Source organism: Microtus pennsylvanicus, chromosome 18 (genome assembly GCF_037038515.1).
Source record: "Microtus pennsylvanicus isolate mMicPen1 chromosome 18, mMicPen1.hap1, whole genome shotgun sequence".
NCBI classification, from domain to species: Eukaryota; Metazoa; Chordata; class Mammalia; order Rodentia; family Cricetidae; genus Microtus; species Microtus pennsylvanicus.
In genome coordinates, this window is record NC_134596.1 from 27,983,893 (window position 1) to 28,004,941 (window position 21,049).

Consider the following 21,049-nt stretch of genomic DNA (forward strand, 5'->3'; position numbering starts at 1 on the left):
CCCTGTCTTGGAAGAAAAAAGAAAAGTAAAAGGAACACAACACAATATAACCATGTGCAGAAACATCCCATGGTGCTCTATACATGTGTCAATTTAAAAAAGAAAAGGACGTCCATGAAGATTGCTCGGTGGAAAAAGGAACACACTGACAAGTTGACAGCCTGCGTTTGACCCCTGAGACCCACATGGCAGGAGAGAACTGACTCCCACAGGTCATTCTCTGATTCCCACAACCCAACCATGGCACACACAAGGCTCCTTCTTACAAATAAATAAAAGTCAATTAATTATTAAACTAAATTATTTCTTTAAATATTAAATTTTTTAATTGAACTATTTAATTTGATATTAAATTTTAATTTAATTTATCAAAAATTAATTACAATATAATAAAATATATATCACATAAAATAATAAAAAATTAAAGAAATACTCATTGCAAGTTTCTCCAACATTCATTTTTATAATAGTGTCCTAACGGATCCACTCATCCCACACCTATAGTCTCTAAGTACTTCAACTTTCTCCAACCTTAAAGGTCACATCTTGAAACCCTATAGGCTAGGGGACTGCCCAGATATTGAACCTCCTTGTGTACGCCATGAATTCACTTCTTTTTGTTGTTACTGTTTGTTGTTTTGTTTAGTTTTTTTCAGACAGGGTTTCTCTGTGTAACAGCCCTGGCTGTCCTGGAACTTACTCTGTATATCAGTTTAGCCTCGAACTCACAGAGACCTGCCTGTCACTGCCTCCTGAGTGCTGGGATTAAAAGGTGTGCGCCACCATACACAGCTTGTTAATTCACTTCTTAAAAGAAAAAATGGGACCAGGGGAGAAAGAACATCTCTGAAGATAACAGGGAGTCAGGAACACACATCAAACCTATGTAGTAATAAGAGCAACGGCGGGGCTGCGCCCCCCAACACCCCAGCCGCCTGCTCGGCTAGCTTTTGACCCGAAATAATTACACGGACACTGTATTCATTTAAACACTGCTTGGCTCATTTCTACCTAGCATCTTCTAGGCTAACTCTCCCACCTGGACTAGCCCATTTCTTATCATCTGTGTAGCACCGGTCTTACCAGGAAGATTCTAGCCTAAGTCCATCCTGGGTTGGAGCTTCAGAGCTTCATCGCATGTGTCTGCCCAGGAGCCGGGAGCATGGGCTCGCGAGAGGAGAGCCGTGGAGTCTGACCTCACTTCCTCTTCCTCCCAGCGTTTTGTTCTGTTTACTCCTCCCACCTATCTCCTAACCAATGAGAGCCAAGCAGTTTCTTTTAATTTAACCAATGACCTTCCTCCATCAAACCTATTGTAAATTTGTTTCCGTTTCCTCTTTCCTTCCTCAGAGCACTCCTGAGCCTGCTGCTATAGAGTGTGTGGAAACGGTAAGGACCCTTAAAGACGGTCTTCAGAGAGACCTAAGTTGCATTTGAAGGGGTCGTGCCCGTAAGTGAAAAGTGCATCCTCTATCAAGTGTACTGCTAACATGTCCTGCTGGGGCCCTGCTCCCAGCATCTCTGGGTCTTAATCGCAAATCTTACAACCACTGAAGACAGCCTCAAACCATGTGACCTGAGGCAGGTTTGTCTGAAGCTCAAGGAGCTCAGCCCCAGCCCCACCACTGACAAGCCCCCAAAGTATTGTTCATCGCCATCCCTTGAGACTCTCATTTCCCTATGCTGTAATCTCCCTCGTGTGCAGTGGGTTAGAGTGGCTGTGGGTGTTCTGGGTTGGTAACTTTATGGGTAAATTGTTTTTGAGGCTGGGTGTCCATGTAGCCCACACTGATCTCAAACTATCAGTCTTTCACTGCCTCCCAGTGTTGGGATTCCAGACACACACTACCATGTCCTGATTTTGTTCTTTGCCTTAAAGAGGACCCCATGAAACCTGGGTTTGCCCCTGCCACTGTGACAGTGTGGTCCACCAAGTCAAGTGAGAGCTGTGGGGTTCATTTTCATCTTGTGATGCTTTGGGAGATGGTGCAGACTTCCTGTGCTGGGGTACATGGAGTATACATACCCTTTCTTAAGGTTTAGCAGAGGACCCACAAACATCTGAAATGGGGTCCCTCGTGAGAGTCCTTTCTCCCACCCTTGAAGTTACACTTAGTCTCAAGCTACTTAAACAACACATGGCAACATCACTCTTGGAAAAGTTGGCTCACTAGCTGACAGCATGGAGGCATAGGCTCCTGCAGCACTTGGGAGGGCCATCCAGGAGGACCAAGAGTTCTCAGTCTTCCTTGACTATGGAGCAATTATGAAGCCAGCCTGTGGTACATGAAATTCTCTCTCAGAGAAGAAACATTCTTCAAGACGTAAACAATGGTTGAGGCTCCTCCAGAGAGAAGTGTTCAGGGCTGGGGAGGCAAAAAAAAAAAAAGACAAGAAGTCAGACATGGTGTGGTGCACAACATTATTTATTTATTTGGTTGGTTGGTTTTGGTTTTTCGAGACAGGGTTTCTCAGTAGCTATGGAACCAGCCCTGAAACTCACTCTGTAGACCAGGCTGGCCTCAGACTCACAGAGATCTGCCTACCTCTGCCTCTTGAGTGCTGGGATTAAAGGCATGCACTGCAACCACCCAGTGGTGCACAATTTTAATCCCAAAGCTCAAGAAGCAGAGTCAGGCATATTTCTGAAAATTCAAGGTCAGCCTAGTCTACATAGTGAGTTCACACATCCGAACGAAGGCCTCTGTGAGTCCCTGTAGGCCCTGCTGGGCTGTGAGCGCCTTGTTCTCTTCCTCCCATCCTGGCCCTGCCGATCTCTTTACTGAGCGTTTATATCTCTTCTCATGACTTGCTTGCTGTCTAATAACTTTGTATCTTGTAGACATAACCACAGCTACAAGTCCTGACAACCTTTTCTGTTTCTTGTTCTTGCTCTCTTAGGCTTTCCAGGGTCCCTACTAAAAGTGTTGAAGAGAGGCAGTAAATTAGCCTGTGTCTAATTCAGCCTGGGCCTGATCCTCCAGCCTCAGCTTGCTAAGAGTTTGTTTTGTGCATGGTGATTGATATGGGTCTATTTTCATTTTTCTACATGTTGATATCCAGTTATGCCAGCACCACTTGTTAAATATGCTTTTTTTCCATTTGATACTTTTTGCTTCTATCAAAGATCAGGTGTTCAAAGATGTGTGGATTGATATCTGGGTCTTCTATTCGGTTCCATTGGTCCTCCTGCCTGTTCTATGCCAATATCAGGCTGTTTTCAGTACTGAAGCTCTGTAGTAGAGTTTGAAGTCAGGGATTGCAATGCCTAGATGGAGGTATTTTCTAGCTGAAGGTCTCTCTTCCCAAATGACTCCTAGATTGTGTCAAATTGATAAAAACAAAAATAAACAAATAAATAAAAAACACCTACCCAGCGTGGGCTGGCTACGTAGCCTGTGCTGAGCTGTTCGGTAGTGTGCTCTGTTTGGGTGATCTACACAGACACTCGCGCACATACACATGCGCACACACAATAATCCTAGGTTCACAGGTATTTTCAAGTTTAAATATGAGACATGAAGCTGGCTTCTTGTTTCTGTGTGAATTTGTCTGGATAGTTTTCTGTTCAGCTTCCAGTGTCACGATGTGCTAGCCTTCCTTGTAAGGTAAGCTGTATATCTTCCCCTTAGGTGAAAGTCTTGAGGTCTTACTTAACAGCAAAGAATTTTATTATGTTTTCAACTTCTATGCTGTTCAGTCCATTATTTTTTCAATGTTTTGAGTCAGTTTTGGTGATAATTCATTTTATGTAAGCATTCTATTTCATAAAGATATGTGTGTGATGCTGGGCGTAGAGCATGCCTTTAATCCCAGCACTCAGGAGGCAGGGCAGGCAGATCAGTGTGAGTTCAAGTCCAGCCTGGTCTACATAGTGAGTTCCAGGACAGCCAGAGCTAAATGTAAGACCCTGTCTCAAAACACATGCATACATCCCACCACCGCCACCATCACCACCACCAGCAACAAAGATATGTGTGTAAATGTTTCCTTTGTGGTTTTTTCTTTTGTCTATTTCTCTTTCTTGATCATAACATTACTGAATTATTTGTGCTTTTTTTTTCCCAGAACTTGGGACCAAGACAAAGCCCTCATACAATCCAGGTAAACACCTTATCACTGAACTAGCTCCCCAGTCCTGTGCTATTCTATCGTCAAGACTGACTCTTCACAGCTTGCTAGTTTTAGTTTGTTAATATTTTACTGGATTTTTTTTGCAGTGTGACACCTTTCAAGTCTATTAAGATTTGTTTTATGCCCCAAATATTGTTAAATGCATTTGAAAAGATGGTAAATTCTGCTTGTTTTGGACAAATGATTCAAATCCTCTGCATCCTTCTTACTTTTCTTCCTACATCCACGCTGTATTTCACTTCCATGTCTGGGTGCTTCATCCTACCATCATTTGGAAGTGGCATCTCTATGGCTGTACTTGTTTTCTCCCTTCTGTGAGGTTTTGTTTGTGTATTTTGAAACCCTGTTATTAGATGCAGAACTGTTTGAGGAGCTATGTTTTCCGACAAACTAACATTTTAACTTTACTCATGTACTCTTTGGCTCTGAGTAGGCTGTTCTGATTGAAACCCAAGTCAGACATTAGTATCTGCCACCCCTGCTTTCCTTTAATTATTTCGAGTTAATATAGACCACCAGTTTTAATAGTTTTATTTTTAATATGTTTATTTATATTTAAACTGAGAATTGAAGTAGGGTTCTCTCTCTCTCTCTCTCTCTCTCTCTCTCTCTCTCTCTCTCTCTCTCTCTCTCTCTCTCTGTCTATTTGACACAGCATCTCTCTGTGTAGCTGAAGCTGATTTTAAATTTGCCCTGTAGCCCAGGATGGCCTCAAACTCATAATCTACTGTCTCAGCCTTCCAAGTGCTGGCTTAAATAAAGTTTGTTTTTGACATCATATGGTTGAAGTTTGTATTTTCATTAATGTGTCTTTCTTATTTTTGTGCTTGGTGCATTATGCATATTCAGTAAATATTGGTGATAACACAGGGATATAAGAATGAGTGAATCCACCTAGCAGTCAGAACTGATATATCTGCTTCCTAAGTATAGTATTTAGAGCATTTATATTTAATGTTGTTATTGGCAAGTTTGAGTTTTCCATTTTTCTTTTTTATTTCTACTTGTCCTGCTCTCATTTCTCTCTCTCTCTTTCTCTCTCTCTCTCTCTCTCTCTCTCTCTCTCTCTCTCTCTGTTTGTTTTTCGAGACAGGGTTTCTCTGTGGCTTTGGAGCCTGTCCTGGAACTAGCTCTGTAGACCAGGCTGGTCTCGAACTCACAGAGATCCGCCTGCCTCTGCCTCCCAAGTGCTGGGATTAAAGGCGTGCACCACCATCGCCCGGCTCATTTTTCTCTTTTTCTTGGCATCCTTAAGAGTGGTTATTTTAATGATTCCATATAATCTCCTTTGTTAGTTTATAGTGCCTTTGCTTTATTTTAGGACTTAAACATTTGTTTTAAAACTGACATTAAGTTGAGTCCTCCATTTTGTGTAATGAAGATTAAACCGCCTAAGCCCATAACAGGTAAGTAAGAGGTAGCACTTGTTTTTTGTTTTTTGTTTTTTTTGCTGTTGGCTCTCCTTTTGTTTTCCTTTCTAGCCCTACTTCATGTTCTTGTTTCCTACTTATTAGCAGTAATAACTAATTAAAATGCACAATTCTAAAGAGGAATATTTTTAAACTCTGAGGCCTTAGGACTAAAAACCAAAAGGAAGCACAAATATTACAAGAATTCAGTATATTGGTAGAATTAGGAGATTGGGGCTGGAGAGATGGTTCACAGGATAAGAGCCCTGGCTGCTCTTCCAGAGGTCCTGAGTTCAATTCCCAGCAATTACATGGTGGCTCACAACCATCTGTAATGAGATCTGGTGCCCTCTTCTGGCTGCAGGCATACATGTAGGCAGAATACTATACATAATAAATAAATAAATCTTTAAAAAACAGAATTAGGAGAGCCGGGCGGTGGTGGCGCACGCCTTTTATCCCAGCACTCGGGAGGCAGAGGCAGGCAGATCTCTGTGAGTTCGAGACCAGCCTGGTCTACAAGAGCTAGTTCTAGGACAGGCTCCAAAGCCACAGAGAAACCCTGTCTCGAAAAAAAAAAAAAAAAAAAAAAAAAAAAAAAAAACAGAATTAGGAGATCAAAGAGATTGCTAGGAAGAATTAACTCATTCCTATACTTGTATATAAGTTATTATCACTCTTGCTTAATGCCTGCAAACAAGCATGGAGATCCGAAAGACAAAGGGAGAGTGTAAGGAAGCCACAGTATGGTATTTTAAGTATAGTAATTGGAAACATTTAGGACTGTAAAAACAGAAAGGAACGTCTCACTCTGCCCAGGGATAAACAAAGGCTTTATCAAATGAAGGGATATTGGAGCAAAGTCTAGAAGGTTAAGTAAGAGCTGGCTAAGAAGAGGAAAGCAGTGAACCATTATAAGCGGAGAATATGGAGTATCTTGGCACCCACATGGTCTTAAAGACATACCAATAAAAATATTTACCTACACCCGTAGACTTCATAGTGTTATTGACAAGGACAGCAGACTGGTAGGTAAAATCTATTTTAGTTAAAATTTATACATAAGAATACTTTGCAGCTGTTAAAAATCAAAGAGAAAGGGTTGGAAAGATGGCTTAGCAGGTAAGAGCGCTGGCTGCTCTTCCAGAGGACCCAGGGTTCAATTCCCAGCACCCGCCTGGGAATTTATGATGGTCTGTAACTCTAGTTCCAGAGTATCTGACACCCTCACACAGACATATGTGCAGGCAAAACATCAATGCACATAAAATAAAAATAAATAAATTATTTTGGGAAAAAATCAGAGAGAAATGCAAAGGCCAAAGAATATCATTAACTTAAAAAGATAATATTAGTGGAAGCTGGGGATGTGGCTCGGCAGTAAGGACATGTGTTGTTTTCACAAAGGAACCACGTTCACTTCATAGCACCCACATGGTGGCTCATTCCAGTCAGAGGGGACCTGACACCGAATCTGCCCTCCATGGACACGGGCATGCACACGCGACACAGACATGCAGGCCAAACACCACATGCGGAAAATAAAAGGTCATTAAAAATTTTTTAAAGAAATTAGTGATAGGACTCACAACATTTGTTACAAGGGCTGGAGAGATGGAGCAGTAGCTAAGAGCACTTGCTGCTCTTATAGGTGACCCACGTTTGGGTCCCTTCAGCTACACGGCAGTTACAACCATTAATAACTCCAGTTCCGGGGAATCGGGCCCCCTCTTCTGACCTCTGTGGGCACCAAGAATGCATGTGCACATACATACATGCAGGCAACACACACATAAAGCAAATACATATATATTATAAAAATGTTAAAGGTTTGTTGTAAAACTGCAGTAATTAAGAAAAGATTAACCATCTGGGCAGTGGTGGCACAGGGCCTTTAATCCCAGCACTGGGGGAGTGTATGGGGGGGGATCTCTGTGAGTTCAAGGTCAGCCTGGTCTACACAGAGTGAATTCCAGGACAGCCAGAGCTACAGAGAGAAACCTGTTTTCACGTCTCAAAACAAACAACAAAAAAAAGATGAATCTGTAATCCTAGCATTTACAGAGGCAGAGGCACGAGGACCTTGAGTTCAAGGTCACTCTCTATCACGTCTTGAGATGATAGATAGATAGATAGATAGATAGATAGATAGATAGATAGATAGATAGATAGATAGATGATGGATAGATAAATAGATGATGGATGGATAGATAGATTAGATAGATAGATAGATAGATAGATAGATAGATAGATAGATAGATAGATAGATAGATAGATAAGAGTTGTAAATACCAAGAGACCTGTGTAAGAATGACAGTAGTGGTCTGGGATATAGTTCAGTAGGTAAAGTGTCTCCTGTGTAAACCTGATGACCTGAGTTCAGATCCCCGGAACCCACATAAAAAGTGTTGTGTGGCCGGGCGGTGGTGGCGCACGCCTTTAATCCCAGCACTCGGGAGGCAGAGGCAGGCGGATCTCTGTGAGTTCGAGGCCAGCCTGGTCTACAAGAGCTAGTTCCAGGACAGGAACCAAAAGCTACGGAGAAACCCTGTCTCGAAAAATCAAAAAAAAGAAAAAAAAGTGTTGTGTGATGGTGTGTGCCTTATAATCCCAGAACTGGGAGGGCGTGAGGGCAACTAGATGGATCCCTGAAGCTAGTCGTCCATTCAGTCTAGCTTAATTCACTGAGAGACCCTGTCTCAAAGACTAAAGGTAGAGAATGATCAAGGAAAGACAGCTGTCGTCTACCTCTGGCCTTCAGACATACCTATAGTAACAAGTACACAGACACCACACACACGCATGCACACATGCACACAGGCACAGGACGGCATAGTGGACTGGGAATGTTTTAATGGGAGTGATTGCCTGCTGGGCATGAGATCCTGGGTTTTACTCCTAGCTCTAGAATGCAGAGGAGGGCAAAGACTGCGTAGGAATAGCGGGAAGTGATGGTCATTGCCAGGTTGGGGCCTTTCTTTGTTGGAGAAACAGCAGCACAGGCCTTATCACACCATGGGCGTTTCCTTGGCCCTTTTGCAGAAAGCCTGGGGTGCCAGGTTGGAGGTGCAGAGAGGGAGAACATTTGTCCTTTGCCTGGACTCTCTGAGCCTGTGCATCAAAGGCAGAGGGTGGCGGGGCTGGATCCCCGGCTCACAGATCCACTGAGGGTTTCTGAGGTGAGGCTTCTGAAGGAACCAGCAAAGGGAAACAGGATTTCATTGAATCCTGGGATCTCTTCAATCCAGGTACCACATTTAAAAGCCCCTTGGAGATTTTTTCAAAGATAGAGGACTACAGTGGGCTGGGCTCCGGGCAGAATCACTTCATCAAGGATGTGCAGTGGGAACAGCACATGGAGATCTTCTGTGCCTCCTACAGGAAGTACCTGGAAGGGGAGTGGGAGGAGGAGCCGCTCAGGTGAGCATGGGGGAGGAGGAGCCATTCAGGTGAGCCTGGGGGAGGAGGCTGCCAGGCCCTGCTTCCTGCAGAGCTGAAGAGCTGCAGCTGGCTCTGTGCCCACTGCACCTGTGTAAGCATCCTGGATGAGTCCCCCTCTAAAACCTCTTTGAGCTTGGGAGAATTTCAGCAGATTCTTCTTAAAAGTTTATTTTAATTTTACTTAATTAACTTTTTAAATTTTGTGCATGGGTGTTTGCCTACATGTATGTCTGTGTACAATGTGCATGCAGTGCCCATGGAGATCAGAAGAGGGCCTCAGATCATCCACGGGAACCGGATTATAGACAGTTGTGAGCTACCATCACAGGGGTGCTGGGACCCCAACTGCTCTAGAACAGTGATCGCAACCAGTGAGCATTCTCTCCAGCCCCTGCAGATCCTTGTAAAATGTTCTATGGGGCTTGTTTAAATAGAGCTAGAATGGAAGCTGGGAACTAGAATGTTAAAGAAGGAATAGCTATATGACTCAGCAGAACACTGTCCAAAGCCTGGGTTCAAAGCCCAGCACCTCAGACAAGGGAAAAGAAGCAGGAGCTTCATATGTATCTATGGAGATGAGATAGAGTTAGATATGTGCATGACATCTTTTCTGTCTCTTCCTGGTTTCCAAAAAGGAAAAAGCACAAAAAGAGAAGATAACAAAACAAAACAAAACAAAAAAAGTGAAGGGGCTGGAGTATGTTAGCATATGCTCACACCTCAGTCAGCAGGCAAGCCCACGTTCTGATGGTCAGAACTGAGCCCAGTGTCTGAAGTTCCCGCGGTTTTAAGAACCAACTTGCCTCGAAGCTATGTATGACTTTGGAGCAATCTTGTTTTCACATGTCAATTGAGATCTCTCCATCTTGCTGTCCTCACCTCAGGATATAGATTCTGAAGGCTGAGCCTTGATGGCAGCCCTTTATTGTGAGCTGAGACCCTTGCCTGGCTTGATGGTGCCCACTTAGTTCCTTCTGCCCAGGGAGATATTTAGGGACCACATGTATTATTCGCTGTGGGAATACCATAAAAATCCACAAGCACTCCAAATAAGGGCCATTTTATCAGCACACTTTGAGTGTTGTGACCCCCTGGTGAGAAAGCATTTATGGAATGTCACCCACGTCTGGCCTTTAAGAGATCTACTCTGGGGGGCTGGAGAAATGGCTCAGTGCTTAAGAGTACTGACTGCTCTTCCAGAGGACCCAGGTTCAATTCCCAGCACCCACATGGCAGCTCACAACTGTCTGAAGATCCAGTTGCAGGAGATCTGACACCTTCACATAAAATAAAGTTAAATAAACCATAAAAAATATTTTTTTTTAAAAAAGAGATCTCCTCTGAAGACAGACAAGGCCTTCTAAAAGTGTATAGGGGGGGCGTTCCTTTGGCTGAGTCTCCAGCCGTACCCTGCTGGCCTATGAGTAACCCACAACTTCACTGTCTTCATCTGTGACCAAGGTCTGTGTGGCCCCTTAGTCCCAACATGCGGCTGTCGTGAGGATCTGGGAGGCTCATCCCCAGAAATTAAGACATTCTGATCTTAGTCACTTACTGTGCCAGATCTCTTCTTGCCAAGGGGTGTACGTGGCTCTGACTCCTGTCTGTCTTTCCCAGCACGGCCACATTCCACTTCCTTACTCACTCCATGATCCCAGTGCCAATGGATGTCAAGATCTGTCCAGGTAAGTGAGAGCGGGACAGTAGTCATCTGGGAAGGGGGCTTCCTGGAGGTGTGCCACATGGCGAAGGTGGTAATCAGGCTGCCAGCTGTAGCTTGGCAGTGTCTGTCTGGGTATGTGTCTCTGAGCCCAGTTTCCCTACGATGGAAGGCACAGGACTTCAGGGAGAGGCCGCCCTCGAAGGGTGTGTGAGTATACGTCTGTCACACTGCTTCTGGTTATGAATGCGTAACAACCAGACCAAACTCTGACATCCAAGTGGATGTCTTCTAGAAGATGTAAAGCAGCCAAAGGCAGCTGTAGCCTATTATGCTAGAAATGGCCTCCAGGGAGGTACCAACTGTCCTTCCTGGGAAGTCCATCTCTCTGCCGAGAGGAACCTATTAGAACGAAACACTCCAGACGTGACAGGCGGGACACAAACCAAAGGCTCCCTGATGTCTAATAACGCCCTTTCTTCTCTCCCACCTCCAGGGGCAGCCCTTGTCCTCAGCATACACTGGACTGGCAGTCATAACTTCTTCCTCTATTCGCTGAACAAAACTCTGAAGGATAAAACTGGTACTTTAACCGCCGAGGCTGAGACAGTACCTTAGCGCGGGGCTCTGAGAGCCTGTGTGTCTCCAGCTGAGCTGTCAGAGTGTGCCCTGAGGGACCCAGAGCTGTGCAGGCAGAAGTGGGGTGCTCAGTGGGTGCTCAGGGTCTGTCCCTGACTGTCATGTTTCTTGTCAGTAGTGACAGTGTTCAGAGTCCAGTGCACAGGGCCCTACAGAATGTGATGTGAATGGAGAGTGGGTTTGGCTTCAGAAGGCCAGCGCTTGGTCCAGCCCAGTGTAAGTAAGAGGTTCAGTTTCAGGCCAGTTGCTTCCCGTCCCAATTTTTTTTCTTTGAAACAAAACTGAGGTATTATATATATATATATTATATATACATCACTGTAAGCTGAGTGTATTGGCTGTAAGTAGCAAAATCCAGAGGGTTCAATATAGGAAAGCCCTTTGAAGCTATAATACAGGTAGTGATGCCGGACACATCCACAGACACAGCCTTATGTGCAGTCCGCTCAGGATAAGGTCTTGAGTGGCTGGCACCTGTGCTTTTTTTTTTTAATATTTATTTATTATGTATACAATGTTCTGCCTGCATGTGTCCCTGCAGGCCAGAAGTTGGCACCAGATTTTATTACAGGTGGTTGTGAGCCACCATGTGGTTGCTGGGAATTGAACTCAGGACCTTTGGAAGAATAATCAGTGCTCTTAACCACTGAGCCATCTCTCCAGCCCCCTGGCACCTGTGCTTTTTACATTCATGCTGTGCTTCCAAAACCAGGTTAAAGCCCGGCGGTGGTGGCACATGCCTTTAATCCCAGCACTAGGGAGGCAGAGGCAGATGGATCTCTGTGAGTTCAAGGCCAACCTGGCCTGCAGAGCAAGTTTCAGGATAGGCTCCAGGCTCCAAAGCTTCACAGAGATACCCTGTCTCAAGAGAGAGAGAGAGAGAGAGGAGAGAGAGAGAGAGAGAGAGAGAGAGAGAGAGAGAGAGAGAGAGAGGTCGGGTTAAGTGTGCATGCAGAAGGACTAGCTTTCCTCTAGCAGACAGCCTGGCTTCTAATCCCCCTCCTCCCCGCTTGTCTACTGATTGGCTACGGCCTTTAGTCAAGCTGCTTGTTTATCTCTCAGTCTTACCTATGCGATGCAGTTGTAACAGGATCTGCTGCATAGAACTCTTCTGAAAGTTAAATGAAATGCTACCTGTGACCTGTAAGAAGCCTATGTCCCGCGCATGCCAGCAAATAGCCACTAAATGTTAGCTATGACTTATTTTACTCTGTACTGAAGAGAAGTGGAGAGTCTAGACAAAGGGCTCTCAGTGCTCAGAGCCTGCGTTGGATAGACCAGTCTGGGCCTCAGATTCCCCTGGTAGAGGCGCTGGGCGGGGCGGGGCCTGGCAAATGTCTCTTCCCTCTAGAATGCGAGAACGTGTGGCCCTGTGCTGCGCGCATTACAGTGTCTCAGATCAGCAGCTCCTCCTCCTACCTGGCCCTTGCCTGTGAGGACGGTGTGCTCACTCTGTGGAACCTGGCCGAAGGTGAGTTCCCCATCTCTCCCCTGACTGAGCACCGATGGGTCTCCTCAGGGAGCCTCCAGGAGCTGGGGATTCCTTCATCTATGTTCATAGTCCTCTTGGGGCAGCTGGGCCTGCTTCCCCTTCTTCCTTCCTGGAACACACTAGCTTCTATTGCCATGTTGTCATTGAGAGCTGGTTCTGTGCCTGGCGGTGCATCAGGTCCTGAGAACCCAGCCATCGCTTCCCCTGTTCCACTGCAGGGAAGATATGGCTCCCAGCACAGGCTGAGAGGTCCTGCAGCCTCTGCCCCTGCTCTCAAAGAAAGCAGGTCTTCTTCCATGCTGTACTGCCCCCATGCCAACCAGCAGGAACTCTGCTGGTATTAGAGCTAGGGACCTAGAAGGCAGCCAAAGCAAGACTAGCAGTGGTCCAGGTTCCTGGTCCAGCCTGGCATATGCAGAGATGTTGACATCTGGAAGGATCCACGAGCCAGGCTTCAACAGGGATCGTGAATCAACAGTGACTCACAGCCCCATAGCCAACAGCTTGTTTTCAACCCAAGGGGAGGATATCAGTAGATGCTTGCTTGGCTGCACACACATACAGTTTCTAAAGCCACATCCTCTGTGTGCTGTGTGTCATCCCTTGGGCAGCTGTAGGTCAGCTGGGCTGTAGATCCTCCATTCCATTGCTACTTCTTCCCCTCCAAGGCCAAGGCCTTGGTCTTCCATCCCCCAGCTCCTCTCTAGGCACAAGATTCCTTGCGATGGTTCTGCTGCATTGGCCTGGGTTTCCCCTTTGCAGAGGCTGCACCTTGCTTGACTTGGTCCTTACCTGATACATGCCCCTCACACATTTCCTGGTCACAGAACTAGAACCCATGGCTGCTACCTCATCTTTTCTGATCAGCTAGAGCAATTTTTTTCTCCCCAGGATTCCTCTTTGGGGTCATTGCTCTGCCTGAGGGGTGTTTCTGCCAAAGCATTCACTTCCTAAGATTCTTCCTGGTGCATGAAGGACGGAACGTGTATCCAGAAGGCCCCGTGAAGTCGGAAATGATGTGTGTGGTGCTCTGCACTGATTCTTCCCTCCACCTGGTGACAGCCAGCGGGACCAGGGGGCCCACCAGCGAGGTGCTTGTGGAGAGGTCAGTGGCTCAGGGTCAGACAGGAAAGACTGGCAGCCTCTGCCTAGTGCCCACAGCCATACCCGCCACCCTCCTGTGCCTGAGCACAGTGGCATGTGGGTAGGGCACAGATCTCTAGAAAAACTGTCCCTTCCCCATGCCATGTGACCACAGAGAGGCTCAGCTCTCCTAGAATAACTTTCACCAATTTCTCCAGAGATCTTTAAGAAAAAAATTAAAAAAAAATAAGGCCAGGCATGGTGGCACACACCTTTAATCTTAGCATCCAGGAAGCAAAGGAGCTTGGGTTACATAGTGAGACCCTGTCTCAAAAATGTTTTTTTTAATGTTATATGCATATAAATGAATCCATACAGTGTGCGCGCGATGAGATAAACTGTCTGTGCCCAGCAGAAACTGATCATCTCCTGTTCCCCAGGGAACTGATCACATCCTCCTCCTCTCTCCTTGAAGGTTGCTGTCAGCTGCCACATAGCAAATCTCCCCTGATATGACTGGCCTCAGAAAGCAGTCCTTCAGCATCACCCCCTGCAGTCAGCCCAGGCCAGGTCTCCACTGACCTTACCTAGCTTGCACAGGTGCTTGCAGGCCACTGGGGGCTCATCATCCACAGGCTAGGGCCTAGGATAGCTTCTCTCCCACTCATGGAAGCCAGCAGGCTGTTGACCAGGAAACACCGGTTCCCTTCCTCCTGCTCTCTCCTGCCGGCTGCCCGAGGCTCCTCACATGCAGGTCTAAGCTTGCCCATCCATGAGAGGGGGCAACAGCAAAGTACACAGGCTTCTCGCACTTCTGGATTTCCTGAGGTCTGCTAAGATCTTACTAGAGAGGCACGTGCCCTGGCCACGCCCATGTTCAAACAGTGGGAAACTTTTTGTTTCCTTAGCTTTCCTTAGCTTTTATAAAAATTTATTTTTATCTACGTGTATGAGCGCTTGGCTGCATGTATGTTTGTGCACTGTGTGCATGTTAGCACCTGCAGAGGACAGGAAAGGGTTTCAGATGCCCTGGAACTGGAGTGATGCGCTGTTGTTAGCTAGCGCATGGGTGTTGAGAACCCAACCCAAGTCCTCTGGAAAACCAAGTGTGTTTAATCACTGACCCAGCTCTACAGCCCCAGTTTTTAGGAGAGTTGCTGCTAAATATTTGGGTTGGATTTTTCCCAATTTCCACATAATTTTCCTATTCTTTCTTTCTCCCTTCCTTCTTTTTTTTTTTTTTTTTTTTTTACAGGGTTTCTCTGTGTAACACTCCTGGCTGTCCTGGAACTCACATCGTAGACCAGCTGGCCTCAAACAGAGATCCACCTCCCTCTGCCTCCTGAGTGCTGGGATTAAAGGTGTGCACCATCAGACCTTTTTTCCCTTTACTTATCATTCCTTTGGTTTAAGGATTTACCATCTTTGTATGATTTTGCCTCTACACAATGCATTAAGTTGTGTGTATTTAGGAAATTATGAGTGGAATCATATTCTATGAGCCTTCAATTTGCTTTCTATCTATTCTGTTTATTCTGACTTGCTTTATCACATTGACCATGAAAGCTATACATGTGGGCACATGTGTGTACCTCCATCCAGTTCAGTTTCCATTGTGTTATCTTCTGCTGCTTAAGCAGCCTCCTGCTGGTGAGTATCTACACTGTTCCTGGTTCTGTTGTTTATTTGTTTGTTTCTTTTGCTACTATGAATATATCTACTTCATATATCTACTGGTATACATTAACTGTTTCTCTAGGGACTGGAGAGATGGCTCAGTGGTTAAGTGCACTGGCTGCTTTTCCAGAGGTTCTGAGTTCCATTCCCACCAATCACGTGGTGGCTCACAGCCATCTGTAATAGGATCAAATGTCCTCTTCTGGCATGTAGGCGTGTATGTAGAGCACTCATACACAAAATGGAAATAATACCTAGGAGAAGATAATAAAAGCTTCAAACCTTTACAGAAGGGGAATGAATGTCCTTTTTGTGCCCCATAGGCCCACGAAGCACCTGGAAGAAGCCATCTGTACAGTGGCCCCGGTCCCAGCCTTACCTGGCATGGTAGGTCCTTGGTCATCTTCTATAAGTGTGTTCATCATCCCTTCCAGAAACAGTTGCTGCCAGCCTACTGCATGCTAGGCATTGGATTTGCTTTGGATATGTAAATGGATATGGATATGGAAGAGAAACCCCAAGGCTGGGTGGGGGTAGTGATCAGCAGCAGAGTAAATGTTAGCAGGCTCCAGATTCAATCCCAAGCACCAAGTAAATATTAACACACCAAAGAGAATGTCCTCACCCTGACGGCGCTCACACTTCATCAGGACACACAGCACCAAACAGCTGCCTCAGACCTAATTTGTAATGTAACAGAGGAGGGACCACCTGATGCAGAAGTTGCAGAGGGGAGGGGAGTGTGACAGGAGGGGACAGCAGAGCCAGAGAAGCTGAGTAAGACAGTATCAAAAGGTACTAACCAACATTCAGGTCAGTAAGTATGAAGGAGCAAGAGGGCGGGGATGGGGCGGAAGGACCAGCCTTTGTGTGCTGGCAGAGGATGCAGGCATCCCTCCCATCAATAAGACCCACAGCACTGAGAGGTGGAAACAGGGAGCATCGTCTTCTAAGAGGAACTAGAACCATGTGCTGACCTGCCTCTGGGTGTACTGGAGAATGGGCATGCTGGCTGGTCCTGCCACATTCTGCTGACTCCCTAATCATGTCAGGGTCAGAGACAGAGGTTAGTGAGAACGGCTGTGACTTCTGGTATGGTGTGGCAGTGGGTGAGGCTCTGCAAGGCCCAGGGTGGCTCTTGGAACATGAGTTTACAAATATCCGCTCTGTGCCCACCAGGAGTTAGTAATCACTGTCAAAGCTAGTGTCCTGTTGGGTCCCTATAGTCCCCAGGAGATGAGCGGACCCGACAGGCAAGACCAGGAGAATGAGTTCATAAGTGTCAGAGAGGGACCCCAAGGGCATGCAGGAAGGGCCCCCGAAAGCCCAGGGCCAGCAGGGAGGGAATGAGGGCAGCACCCTGGACTGAGAACCAGATTTTTCCTTGTGGCAACTTATGTCTGAAGTGGGCAGATGCCAAGAGGTAGGAAGAGAGTCCCAATGTGGCCTCTACCCTCTGCCTTTCTGTGAGAGCCAACTCTGAGAGTTCTTTCTCTTTCTTCCCTAGGTGCTCATCTTTTCCAAGAACCACTCTATAAGTCTCATGGACGTGACCAAGGCTGAAGTCATCTGTGCCTTTGCGGCCCCCGTACACCACCACCAGACGATGCCCTGGAAGCCGCTCTTCATTGTGTCTCCACACCGTCCCTATTTTCTGCTTCATGGTATGGAAGGGAATCTGAGGACAGCCACTTAGTGCTGGGGTCTACTATACTCTTCCCTGACCTTTCCTGACCGCTCACAAAAGCTTGGCAGCGGTTCTCAATTGCCTCCTCAGCCCCCTCTGTCCCAGGCCAAAAGAGACTTCAGCCTGGTTCCCACAATGTTCTTTGATAAAATGCTGGCAAGGTCTTTGTTCTGCATGATTAAGTAATTCCCTCCCCAAACAAGCCAGGTAAGCCAGCCTCCATAGCCAGAGAACAGCCCCACATCCTGAAGACCCTACACCCATGGAGAGACAATTACACTGAACACAATGGTCTCCTCTCCTCACAGGAGCCCACCTGGATGGTAACACCACACATACTGATGGTGTCGAGGGCACCCCAGATTCTATTTTCTGTTTCAATTTTGAGGAGTATTCCCTCCTGGAAGATATCTCCAAAAATTGTACCATTTCTCAAAAGGACTTGGAATGTAACCAGGCCTTCCCCCAGGTGTTGCCCCTGGAGAAAAGATGTGAGCAGAATCTCCAGACGAGGTAAGATCCCCCGCCCCCCATCCCCCCACCACCCAACTGTGGGGTTGTGTCTGGTGAGACCCCGCCCAATTGTGGGGTGGTGTCTGATGAGACCCCACCTAGCCACGAGGTGGTGTCTGGTGAGCCGTCACTGAATATGGTTTGTGGTTAAGAACTTTTCCATATTTAATTACTGCTAACTGAAGTGTTTTTACCACATGAACCAACCTATCCCACTCTGTGAGTGCTAGGCCAGTGAGAGATTCCGCTCTTCCAGAGGACCGAGATTCTATCCCCATCACTTACATAGCAGCTCACAACCATCCTGGAGTACCAGAGATTTGATACCTTCTTCTGGCCTCCACTGGTCCTAGACATGCAGGCAACAAAACACCTATATGTTGGGGATAGAGACCCAGAGGCCAATCAGCAGGACCAAAGTCTGAACTGAGAGTCTGTATTAAGTTTAGAGAAAAACACTTCTCATAAATCAGCCTCAAAAGCATTTTCCAGGGAACTTTTAAAGGCAATGGACACAGAAAAACTACATCTTGATTGGCAGTTGCAGGGGGAAGAAAAGCAAACAAGCAGCTTAACAGAAGCCAGAAACATGCAATTAGCTGGGGCATTTCTAGCCCAGGTCCCAGGCTGAGAACTGCTCCTTAGCCTACGGCCCCGTGCACCTTCTGCCCCGAGCTTGCTTCCTTCAACATCTTTTCCACCTGGTGGCAGCCTCCTGGCTTCCCCTCTCTTCCTGGCACAGACTCCTCAGGAGATGATGTCAGCATATTCCCATACGGGCAAACAAGCCAGCAACTGTCCTCTTAACTCCAGACCAGAGCCAGGGGCTCCTGGGAGCACAGGCCACACACCACACAGTGCCTGGAAGCTGCTTGGCTAAGTGGGCTAGCCTTCCTTGCAGGCCAGGTTCTCAGAGGTGGAACTTTAGAGTCTGGTGACAGGCACATCTGAGCCCCCATTCGCCCCGCTGTCCTTACCCTTTCCCACACAGACTACAGGAACAGAACCAGAAGTCTCTCCAGCCCCCGAATCCCTCCTCCAGCCCCTGAATCCCCCCCCAGCCCCTGAATGCCCTCTCCCCTTTGTTTGGCTTGTTTTCTTTCTTCTTTTTTTCCTTCGAGACAGGGTTTCTCAGTAGCTATGGAGCCAGTCTTGGAACTTGCTCTGTAGACCAGGCTGGCCTCTAACTCACATAGATCTGCCTGCCTCGGCCTCCCAAGTGCTGGGATTAAAGGCGTGGGTGGAACACCACTGGCCGGGCTGAATTCTCATTTTTAAAAGCTGACCACAGACCTCTGCAGCTGTGAGCCACAGTCTGCTTTAGGAATGGCGCTGTAGCAGTACAATCGCTTCCCTTCAGAAGGCTGAATGATTCCCTTGGGTATTTTGTTTGTACATGGGCTTCTAGGCACCCATCTTCCTTGGGCCTGCTCCATAGAGCAACGGGCCTGCCATTCTCAGGAAAGGTCTGTCAGGCTGAAGGGACAGAGATAAAGCCAGTGTGTCATCTTTCAGAGTTCCCCACCTGAATGCTCAGGGTCAGCCAGGGACCAGGGGACAGCTCTCATTGATGGTTGTGTGGCCCTCAGCTTCCAAAAGCTGAAGACCCAGATGAAAGGGAGTGATCAGTGGGCACGGCTGCGGAGGTACTCCGTTATTCTCCAGAAAGAAAACTTAAAGAAGTGACCACTCTGGGACCTCCGCAGGAGCCTCCACCTTGACAGCCACTCCCCATGACCCTGCAAGGCAAAAGGTCAGTGACAGAGAGCCACACTCCAAGCCTTGGAGCCAGCGGGGCCAACAGATTTTAGAACCCTCGAATATTAAATCCTCGTGGAGTTAGATGTATCGGTCAAATAAAGAAACTGGAAGCTGCTGTGCGTGTGGCTCATCATTGCCGTCTAGCCCTGACCCCAGCAGAGCCCAGCTCTTGGATTCCCCAAGTCTAGTGAGGACCACTAGTTCCATAGGCCTAGGGGAGTCACTTCCTTCAAGTAAGACAGCCAGCCTGCCAGCTACCGTGTGGCCTCTTCTCTTTCCACACCCTTACCCACTCGAAGCAGTTCTTCACAGACTCTTTGACGGCCTGGGCCTGATGCGTAGCACGGTAGGAAAAGTATATATTTAGCATGACCAAGACCCTGGTGAGGTGCCCCAGAAGAAGGAAAATGAAGGAGGGCCAGGAGAGTGGAGCGGAGTAGAGGGGAGACCACGCAGATATGGGAGGCGGGGTCAGAGAGTTGGGACCTGGTGGGAGACAAACCGCTAGAGGAGGACAGAGAGGCTCGGGTCTCTTTTTCCAGAAATCGCCCTTCCCTGTGGAAAGCCACACTCCCTGTTGCTCAGGGAAATGTGTTTCTCTGAGGACACCATGTGGTCATGATGAGAATTGTAGGAGGCTACCTCACAGGCTGGCCCTAGGCCAGGGGATCCCCCCCACCCCGGTCTGTGCTGCTACTTCGTTGTGCTCCCATTCACCTCGTCTTGTGGGGCACAGGCCTTGCCCTGGCTGGCACTGACACCGACCACCCAAATGTCCCCGGATAACACTACACTCCGTCCTCTCAGTGGGAAAGAGAATCAGTACACAGCCCCTGCCTTCCTCCCCTCTCCTTTCCCCTTCCCCTCCCTCCCTCTCCTACTCTTCTCTCTCTTCCTCCTCTCCTCTTACCATCCCTCTCCCTCTCCTTTTACTACCTCCCCTCCAGCCTCCTTCCCTCCCTCCTCTCCCTCCCCTCTCTCCTTCCCTCCCTCCCTCCTCCCTCTCTCGCCCCTCTCTTCCCTAACAGTGCTTCCTTGAGATGAGGTGGAAGCCTTGGAACTTCAGTCTTAACCCAGCACAGGACCCAAATGCTCAGAGCCAGGCTTCACGTGGGGCATGCGACATGCGTGCTTCATCCGCCAACCCTTATGTCTGCCCTTGATGTACAGAGGAAAGCGCAGACACAGGTTATACAGGTTGGAGCAACCCCCAACAGTCGAATCACCTTTCCTGCAAGCCAGCCACCTACCTCCACGGTCACAGTCAAAGGGGCTTGGCTGACTGGAACAGCAGCCAGCTAGGAGTGACCCTTCTAGAGCCCCAGGAAGAGCGTGGACCTGGCATGGGAGTTTCCCCGCATCTCTCTCAGCCCTATTCCCATTCAGCTAAGCTCTCGCCTGGGGTGAGCACGCAGGACACACACAGTACCCAGGTATAAACCACATCCATGGCACCCAGTACACAAAAGTGGCCTGGGAAAGGATGCACACAGCACACACGGCTCATGTCCCTTTCCTGTGGCTCTAGCTGAGTCCCAAGCCTGCCTCTTCTG

At 47.5% G+C, this 21,049-nt stretch overlaps 1 protein-coding gene across 2 annotated transcripts in view; it reads left to right on the forward strand.

The window, feature by feature from the left end:
* Positions 1-19,611, forward strand: part of Wdr93 (WD repeat domain 93) — a 35,797-nt gene extending 16,186 nt beyond the window's left edge. The window contains exons 7-18 of one of the 2 annotated variants that reach the window (XM_075952477.1): positions 1,351-1,389; positions 4,069-4,104; positions 5,456-5,540; positions 8,792-8,963; positions 10,602-10,669; positions 11,141-11,227; positions 12,635-12,754; positions 13,667-13,880; positions 15,859-15,922; positions 17,043-17,199; positions 17,531-17,735; positions 19,325-19,611. In XM_075952477.1, the coding sequence (XP_075808592.1) occupies positions 1,351-1,389; positions 4,069-4,104; positions 5,456-5,540; positions 8,792-8,963; positions 10,602-10,669; positions 11,141-11,227; positions 12,635-12,754; positions 13,667-13,880; positions 15,859-15,922; positions 17,043-17,199; positions 17,531-17,735; positions 19,325-19,421 (1,344 nt within the window). In that variant the 3' untranslated portion in view covers positions 19,422-19,611. Of the gene's footprint in view, positions 1-1,350; positions 1,390-4,068; positions 4,105-4,789; positions 4,864-5,455; positions 5,541-8,791; positions 8,964-10,601; positions 10,670-11,140; positions 11,228-12,634; positions 12,755-13,666; positions 13,881-15,858; positions 15,923-17,042; positions 17,200-17,530; positions 17,736-19,324 lie in introns of those variants that run through there. The other variant, XM_075952478.1, reaches the window with a different exon arrangement.
* Positions 19,612-21,049: the final 1,438 nt, after the last annotated feature.